This window comes from Biomphalaria glabrata, chromosome 1 (genome assembly GCF_947242115.1).
Source record: "Biomphalaria glabrata chromosome 1, xgBioGlab47.1, whole genome shotgun sequence".
Classification (NCBI taxonomy): domain Eukaryota; kingdom Metazoa; phylum Mollusca; class Gastropoda; family Planorbidae; genus Biomphalaria; species Biomphalaria glabrata.
In genome coordinates, this window is record NC_074711.1 from 23,107,967 (window position 1) to 23,117,835 (window position 9,869).

Here is a 9,869-nt window from a genome sequence, read left to right on the forward strand (position 1 = left end):
CTTCCATTTTGTTTTTTGCTCTTCGAATATAACGGCCCTCATTTTAACGCTCCTCTTTCATGTACCTTTTAGCCTATGAGCTCTAGTATCTGTTACGTTGAATTGAAACTGCTCTCTCTTTCTCTCTCTCTCTCTCTCTCTCTCTCTTTCTCTCTACCTCTCTCTCTTTTCCCCTTTTCTAGCTCTCTCTCCTTCTTTATCTCATTCACCTCATTTTTTTGGCGTATAGTAATGCCCTCCCATTTAGATTTTAAACTTGAATTTGAACGACCCCCCCCTCTCTCTCTCTCATGGAACATAATTTAAAACAACAATTAATAAGTAGTTTATCATATTATCGCATGAACTGCAGCGTGTTAAGGTGTACACAGGACACTTAACTAAAGGTGGTTTTGTTTTATTTCCGTTTTTTTTCTTTAGGCTTTGAATAAGAGATTGACCCTTTGCAAAACAATTAGATCAATTCAGTATATAACATCAGTTAGGCCAGGTTCACATCTAACTTTGCCTTCATTTTCCCTATCCCTTGGTCTGCGGGACCGTTGGGGCACCACACAAGATCTGCCAACCTTCTTTCTCCATTTTTCTCTGTCAATTTTCTTTGATAGAATTTCCTTTTTGAAAATATTGAAACCTGCCTTTTTACCTTCCTGGGTGGACCACTTCGGGGGCCGATTTTGAGTTTGTGTTTCCACACAAACTGTCTTTGTAACTTTGTTTACAACATAGCTTGGAATTTATATCTCGCCATTTTCTAATATCCCCTGTCCTGCAAGACTCGGACATGAGATTAGTTTCTTGGGCACCAAACGTTGCATTGAGCAACACTTATTTTCTATAATCACTGTCCAGTCTCAGTACTGTCCAGTCTCAGTACTGTCCAGTCTCAGTACTGTCCAGTCTCATCACTGTCCAGACTCAATACTGTCCAGTCTCAGCATTGTCCAGCGAACGTCAATGTTGTAAAGTCTCCTTGTCTCTAGTGTGATACTACGACAACAAGATCATTTTCTTTTTTTAACGTTGAATGTCGTAAAACTAGATTTAGATTACACTACAAAAACTGTTCTCTTGTGTGTAAGATAAGATAGTTTTAATGGTACGAACAAATGAATATTCAGCTTGACTTCAATGGTCCATCTCGGCAGTGCCACTATATGACCTAAACGATATAGATGAAACTAATCCGTCCCTAAACAACCACGTTCCTTATAACATAGGCGTCAAGAATCGTTGGTCTTTTTAATCCTGCCTGGCTGCGGCTGGCTTTTTCTTCATCTGGTTCATCAGAGACAACAGATCTTTTGGGTGCGAGGCCAGCGGCGTCTCCAGACCTGTTTTGGGTCTCGGTTTCACAGCGCTGCTGAAGTAATCTGGGTCTTCTCTAGACCTGATCGACCTGGCGTTGCTCTCGGTTGCGGATTTGCTGTGGGAGGTGGCCCTGACTGCGTTGCGGACTTTGTTCAAAGCGTCACTCCTGGTGTTGGGTGCTTTCTTCTGAGCAGCGGCTCTTACATTGTTGGTTGCATTAGGTCTTGCATTGCTGGAGCTGATAGTTTTGGGAGCAGTGGTTCTCGTGTGCAATGATAGAACTGGAGGATCTGTTGAAGTAAACACAAATGTTGTCGAACTTAAAACCCACGAACGAACAAAATATTCAACATATTCAAGTCCTACTATTTACTCACACTTTCAGCAAAGATTACGATTACTAAGAAAACTGTCCTCGTTTAATGTTAGCGAAAAGGCCTTGGCTATGTTTTATCACGCTCACATCTGCAATATTTTAAGTTTCAATATCACTGCCTGGTATGGCAATCTGAGCATTAAAAATAAAAATAAACTTTATAGAATCCTAAATGCTGCTGGCAAAATCATTGGCAAAAAACAAACCCCATTTGGGCAGTTGTTTGAGACAAACATCTCTAAAAAAAGCTAACAAGATCCTCGAAATAAAGAATCACCCTTTGTGTCAGGATTTTGTGATTTTACCATCACAAAAGAGATACAAGACACCGATAGCAAAGACAAACAGACACAAACACTCTTTTGTTCCCCTGGCAATCAAATCATTAAATAAGAACAATCTAGTATAAACTTTGTCACATGTAAATTATGAGTGAGTCTGGTGTGAATGTACCTTTGGTTTCTTATAGTTATAATGTTTTTTGTTTGGTGTAATGCACAAATTGTAAGACAAATTTCCTTACGGATAATAAAGATTATTATTATTATTATTATTATTATTATTAATTTCAAACTTAGGCATTTATTGATGGCACCACTGTAAACACAGTGTATAACATAAAAGATAACAATAATTCATTAACATTAAATATATTTCCTAACATCCAATCGTTTATTCTTAGTAATGATATGTTAAGTAAAGTTCCCTATTACAGCCCTTGAGATCTTTAAGACATATGACGTAAAGGTCATCTGTTTCAATGGATGATAGTTATCGAGGGTGTCGTCTGGTCAGTACAACGACCAACCGCCATTATTGATATGAACGACAAGTTATTAATTTCATTATTATGTCAGATATCGAAACCTATTGCGACATTCGTGGGTGCCTTTTTTTTCTAAAAAGAAAGTTAATTAAGATATCTTTAAGATTAATTGGATTAGTGAATCAGAAAGAATATTGGACACTTGTCTTAAGCAATGTGTGTTTAAAACTTTGCAGACTCTGGTTTGTAATTTACAAATTATAAACAATAAATACTCAGCGTTTGCATTACCTTTTGGTTTCGTCAATACATCATCAGGTCGCTTTTCCAACAGAAATAAGTATTTCTTGTTCATTTGTCTTTTCTTGTGATTCTCTTCAATCTCTGTCCGACTTCTGGGTATGCGGTAGTCATAGCAGTAACAAAATATCACCACTACAAATTTTGAAAATTGAACACATCAAAAGCTTGCATAAAAAGAATGCTGGCAAGATAAACTTTAACATTGTAATAGATCAGTATATTTAAGCTCACTGCCTGTAAAATGTAAAGGTGTAGGTCTAAATACTAAACCTATTAGGACCCTCATATAAATAACGACAAACTGACAACACTCATCTTGGAAAGATGGCTGATGGTAGTGTGGTATGCGCTCTGGACTATCTTTTCGATTGCCCCGTGTTCGAATCCTGCCCTCCGCCATCCCCCGACGTCCACTAGAAGGTTTGGTATAGGATGTAGTATTTTCAATTCCAAATGATAATCTGCAACGTGTAAACCAAATAAAACGGAATACATTACTAATATCCTCCATCATGGCCGGAGATGAGAACTATTTCATTGCCTGTGAACTGGAAGATGGTTTTGAAGTCTGATCTTTGCTTGAAAAGCCAATTAAAACTTGAGGCATGAGTAGTTTGGGTGCATTGTATTTTATATTTTGTTTATGTTATTCACGAGTATATCTAGAGGAGCTTACTGGCTGAGTGGGGGCTCGAGGTTGGGTCCCGGTGAAGACTGACCTGCAACCAATAGCTTATCGCCAAGTCGTACAGACCTGTGACGTGGCAACGAGCTATTGGTTTAAGCTGCCCACAGGTTGTGACGTTGCAGGTCAGTGTTCAGGCCTTCTCTAACTATTGGTCTCGGCACGACCCACACATTTTTTTTTTGTTTAGCTAAGCAGTCATTAAGACCTCAAGTATCATTTCTTGTTTACTATTCCTTTAAAGGCCCTACTGCTTTATTAAATTTAACACTATGCATTTTTACAAAGCTTTTACCAACTTTGTGTTTGTGGCAGTTTGGTACACAGTTTAAACACGTTATTGCTCCCACTTCCCAGTCTCGAATCAAGCTGAAACTTTGCACAATTATTCATAGATCCCAAATACAAAATTCAATCAAAAAGTAATCAATTAATTAATTAAAAAGTGGTCTTTTGTTTGATATTGAAAAGGTATTGATGTAATGTTTCTATAAATTTGGAGTTCTTTCCCTTTTAAAAAAGTATTTTCTTAAATTTTTTAAAAAGTATTTTCTTTGTTTTTGCTTGTTTGAAGCTGAACTTACATCCTGTTAGAACAACGGTACACACAATGGCCACTATATGCCAAACTCTTAAAGGTCCCAGCACTTGCTTCTCAATCCCACTTGGTCCACTGTCTGTAGTGGACTGCGGTGTGGTGGACACCTGGACAGATTGTGTGATGTGAGATTACAAACATCATTCTATAGTGAACTCTAGTTCTAAGGAGTGAATAGTTCAGCAAACCCACTCAACGCTGACACATAAGCACATTCTAGATAAAAAGAAATTATCCAGTTCTTTCTCTCTCTCTCACTCTCTTTCACTTTTTCTCATTCTCCCTCAACTGTCTATCACTCACCCTTTCTCTCTTTCTCTTTCTATTCTTTATCTTCTACATCTTTATTTTTGTTATTTCTCATCTCAAAGTAAAATAGTAAAAATGATACTAAGAATAATAATAAATTAACAATTATTTCATTTTATGTGTCCCAATATTTTATTTTCTTTCTTTCATGAAACTTCCATCTCTCTTCCCCATCCTCTGTTGTTATATTCTCTTTTCCTTCTATTCTCCCATTCAATGTCCAACCAAATCTTATTTCAATCAACTCATGAAATTAACTTTCACGACTGAAAACAGATTTGCTGAGTTAAAGCCAGAATATTATCAAATACAAACCAAACTGTTACTGAAATACAATCCAAAATATTATTCATATGAAAACGGAGATTTCAAATAGAAACCCAAATCTTCTCAAGTACAAACTAGTGTTATCAAGTACAAACTAGTGTTATCAAGTACAAACTAGTGTTATCAAGTGCAAGCTAGAACTATAAAGTTACAACTAATGAAAAGGAGTGTCAACCAAATTGTATTAGTTGATTTCATTCTTCTATAGAAACTCCGAGCTCTAAGAAAAAAGAAAGCTTTTAACCAAATGAAAATGATCACGTGTTTTTCTAAGGATTCTAGAACGAGGCTTAATTTAAAAGGTCGTCAGTTCGCGTATTTTTTTTCCGTTCATTTTTTTTATCACACCCACACAAACCACGAAAACATCCACACACACATACACAACACACATGTAGATCCTCATTACGCACACACATAGTGCAAATAGAACTCATTAGTTTACAAATGATCGCCATTTTCCATTTTCAACTTGCTAGAAGGGAAACAACTCGGAAAATCGATTTGTTTCCCTTCCAAAGCTTCCATCAACTCTGTCTGTCTGGTAAAACAAAAAGTGTATACTCGACGTTTCAACCCACACCCATTCTGAAACCTGGCACAATGTATTCATTGGCATAAACAAGACATGAATCAATAAAAAAAAAATTAATAAATTAGTAAATTAATTACATGTTATTAATTATTTTGTTTGACGCCAACAAGGGAAAATAATTCTTCAGTATTCACATATAAGGGCTAAATATCTAGGGTTTGGTCCCCTTAGATAGTTGTAAACATTTCTCCTACATCCATTCTCGGATAAAGTTGAAACTTTAAACAATTATTTATTGTACCTAAAACAAAATCATGATTTAAAAAAACAACAACAGTTAGTCTATTAGTTATTGGTAATTAATTATTTTGTTTGATATCTAATTTTATGATTGTGAGATACACTTCTACGTGCGGAGTTCACCCTCTTAGATCAGCTTGTTTTTTCATAGTCTTTATTTTCTTTCCTGTTGAACTTGGTCTATTTGTAATTAAATTGTTATTTCACGTGGTGACTTATTTCACGTGGTGACTTATTTCACGTGGTGACTTATTTCACGAGGTGACTTATTTCACGTAGTGACTTATTTCAATAGTAAGCCATAAAAGACAAGAAACTTATTATTTTATAATAAATAAAAACGCTAAAGAGAAATCCCCATTTTCACGAAATTACTTTTTAAAAAATAAAAAAAATCTGGTTTAAAAAGTAACTTTAGAAGATTCATTCTACTATAAAACCGAGATGCCATAAAACCTTGGTTTGCCCGCTAACGAGACAAGCATTCTCCGATTGAGACCCTTAATTCATTGAAAGCTAAAGAAACGAGAACAAACAAACAAACGAAACAGAGCTTTGAGAGGTTTATGACAAAGGGATATCTACATTTCACTCGATGAACAAGAGACATTTTAGGGGAGACGACCAAGCCAATGATACATTCACCACAAGGGATGATTAAACACTGAACCATAGCTTACAAATATAAAAAACACAACATACTAAAATACACATTTCTGATGTCATATTCAGAGACAAGGGCTATTTCTATCCTGGTGTCAATAGATCATGGGATGGCTTGCCTGATTAGACTTTAGGTCTCTAGTTCATGTGCACTACACTTGGATGCGCGTAAGACGTAATAATATTTTTGAAAGTATAAGATAAGAAAATAAGAAACGACAGAATTTAAAATTAGTTCCGCCTATTTGAGAAAAAAACATTTAGTGGCTAGAAAGATATACTATGAAGTAACTATGTTGACTTACTGCTTGTTGGCTGGTCACTGTCAGGGTCAGGAGGCAGCAGACAACAAAAAGAGGAGACAATCCAGACATGGACCTGCTGAACAAAGTATTAGACTAGGTGAATAGTACACAAAGTTAGTCTTCCTATTTACGTGAGTATGACATAACTATGGAAGTGCTGTATTGTATCAAGACAAAGTGTTTAGGAAGATCTTGCTGTTCAATACAATGAACTATTTTTCGTTGACAAAATTTTGTTGTTCCAGAAATATCCCTGAGCTCTAAGGCTCTAACACTTCCAACCAAAGTGTTTGTTGTTCCAGAAATATCCCTGAGCTCTAAGGCTCTAACACTTCCAACCAAAGTGTTTGTTGTTCCAGAAATATCCCTGAGCTCTAAGGCTCTAACACTTCCAACCAAAGTGTTTGTTGTTCCAGAAATATCCCTGAGCGCTAAGGCTCTAACACTTCCAACCAAATTTTTGTCGTTCCAGAAATATAACTGAGCTCTAAGGCTCTAACACTTCCAACCAATGTGTTTGTTGTTCCAGAAATATCCCTGAGCTCTAAGGCTCTAACACTTCCAACCAAAGTGTTTGTTGTTCCAGAAATATCCCTGAGCTCTAAGGCTCTAACACTTCCAACCAAAGTGTTTGTTGTTCCAGAAATATCCCTGAGCTCTAAGGCTCTAACACTTCCAACCAAAGTGTGGACGTGCTGGGCATGACATTAAAATACTCGATAAACTTGTCATTGCACTCAAAGAGTTAACCAGCTCGATAAACTTATCATTACACTCATAGAGTTAACCAGCTCGATAAACTTGTCATTGCAGTCACAGAGTTAACCAGCTCGATAAACTTATCATTACACTCACAGAGTTAACCAGCTCGATAAACTTGTCATTACACTCACAGAGTTAACCAGCTCGATAAACTTGTCATTGCACTCACAGAGTTAACCAGCTCGATAAACTTGTCATTGCACTCACAGAGTTAACCAGCTCGATAAACTTGTCATTGCACTCACAGAGTTAACCAGCTCGATAAACTTGTCATTGCACTCACAGAGTTAACCAGCTCGATAAACTTGTCATTACACTCACAGAGTTAACCAGCTCGATAAACTTGTCATTGCACTCAAAGAGTTAACCAGCTCGATAAACTTGTCATTGCACTCAAAGAGTTAACCAGCTCGATAAACTTGTCATTACACTCAAAGAGTTAACCAGCTCGATAAACTTGTCATTGCACTCAAAGAGTTAACCAGCTCGATAAACTTGTCATTACACTCACAGAGTTAACCAGCTCGATAAACTTGTCATTACACTCACAGAGTTAACCAGCTCGATAAACTTGTCATTACACTCACAGAGTTAACCAGCTCGATAAACTTATCATTACACTCACAGAGTTAACCAGCTCGATAAGACAACTACTGACCAATATTGGCATTAAGTGACAACGCTTTCAGAAATGTAACGAATCGCCTACCAGTGTTTAGTTTTCATAAAACTTTCAATTTAGTCCGATATGAGAATTAATTATGTAGTTTCAAAATATTGATCGAGATATTTCAATAAAAAACTGTATTAATCATTGACTAATATTAAGATTAGTTTGTGTGTATGTTTCAATACAAACTTCATGACAAGAATGTGTGTAATTGACTTCTTGAAACTTGTTTCTAATAATATAACACAACGCAAATCTATAACCAATTGTTGCTCATATCTACCTGTCAATCATCAAGTTTTGTTTCTATGGAACCGATCAGGAGTTGCTGTCCTTTTCTTACAATGCGTGAAATAGTCCTTCAACAGACTTTTAAAAAAATTAAAGCTACTATTATTTATTACTCCTGACTTTTAAACAAGAGGCATGAACACAACACACATGACTTAAGTCAATCATCTCATGCACCTAAGTCATCCCCAAGTACCGCTCAATCTGACACATCTGTTGAACTGCATCCATTGCCACATGTCTCATTCCATTTCTCCAAGCATCGAACCATAACCAAAAGAAAACAATATTGTCCAATACATTTCATTGATCGGGAATCAACGAGCATCTAGATTCGTAGGGAACTAAAATGGATCAGCCATCGATCTCTTCCATCCCCATAATTGATCATTTCAAGGCACTGATTGGTCAGAGATGATTGATTTGTTCTAAACTGTGTTTGACTACATTTTACTTTAGAATTACAATTAAAATTCCAACATTGAAGTGTTTTTGCACTCTGCTCATCTCTACAGACATAATACGTCACTTTATAATGTTCATCACATTTAGAATTTCATTTTTTAAGTGTTTCTTTTTTAGTTTGAATTTAAATAAAAACACGTTCAAATATCTAGTTATGCCTGACATCCAAGAAACTATTATTTACAAATCAAGAGTTGAAAGGTTACCTATTAAAGGGCAACAAAAATGTATCCTATTGAAACTTTCTGCTAAAATATCTCGAATTAAAAAGCCCGTCCTCTAACTGGACTCAAACTCTAACCCTTTGGTTTTGGAAGCTGTGCTTTTTAAAACTCGATTATGTTGCCGTGCTATGATAGAAATAATGACACCTATTTTTAGACATTTTTATAGGTGCGCTCTTGTAGTGGACCTCTAGCCGAGACCATTCGTCTTAGAAATCCTCAACCTTGGCTTACAACGTCACAACCTGTGAGCAGTTTAGACTAATAGCTCGTTGCCACCTCATATGTCTGTACAACGTGACAACGAGCTATTGGTCTAAACTGCCCACATATTGTGACGTCGCAGGTCAGCGTTCAGGCCTTCTATAACGAATTGTCTCGCTCTTGCATGGTGTCTGTGTGAAACAGTGGACCTCTTGCATGGTGTCTGTGTGAAACAGTGGACCTCTTGCATGGTGTCTGTGTGAAACAGTGGACCTCTTGCATGGTGTCTGTGTGAAACAGTGGACTTCTTGCATGGTGTCTGTGTGAAACAGTGGAACTCTTGCATGGTGTCTGTGTGAAACAGTGGAACTCTTGCATGGTGTCTGTGTGAAACAGTGGAACTCTTGCATGGTGTCTGTGTGAAACAGTGGACCTCTTGCATGGTGTCTGTGTGAAACAGTGGACCTCTTGCATAATGTCTGTGTGAAACAGTGAACTTCTTGCATGGTGTCTGTGTGAAACAGTGGACCTCTTGCATGGTGTCTGTGTGAAACAGTGGACCTCTTGCATGGTGTCTGTGTGAAACAGTGGACCTCTTGCATGGTGTCTGTGTGAAACAGTGGACTTCTTGCATGGTGTCTGTGTGAAACAGTGGACTTCTTGCATGGTGTCTGTGTGAAACAGTGGGCCTCAAGAACAATTATCGTGTTAAATAGTGGACCTCTTGCATGGTGTTGTATGTATGTATGTGTTTTTGTCATTATACTACTACAAA

The 9,869-nt window shown here is 37.0% G+C and overlaps 1 protein-coding gene across 2 annotated transcripts; it reads right to left on the minus strand.

The window, feature by feature from the left end:
• Window positions 1–203: 203 nt before the first annotated feature.
• Window positions 204–8,628, minus strand: LOC106073812 (uncharacterized). 2 transcript variants are annotated; one of them, XM_013234468.2, is made up of 5 exons: window positions 8,194–8,628; window positions 6,479–6,551; window positions 4,026–4,146; window positions 2,745–2,888; window positions 204–1,601 (listed from the first exon to the last, which is right to left on the minus strand). In XM_013234468.2, exons 1-5 carry the CDS (start codon window positions 8,202–8,204, stop codon window positions 1,243–1,245), a joined length of 708 nt encoding a protein of 235 aa, XP_013089922.2. In that variant the 5' UTR covers window positions 8,205–8,628; the 3' UTR covers window positions 204–1,242. The 2 variants fall into 2 exon arrangements, with proteins under 2 accessions (XP_013089922.2, XP_013089914.2); XM_013234460.2 differs by having other exon boundaries at window positions 6,479–6,554.
• Between the last annotated feature and the right edge of the window lie 1,241 nt (window positions 8,629–9,869).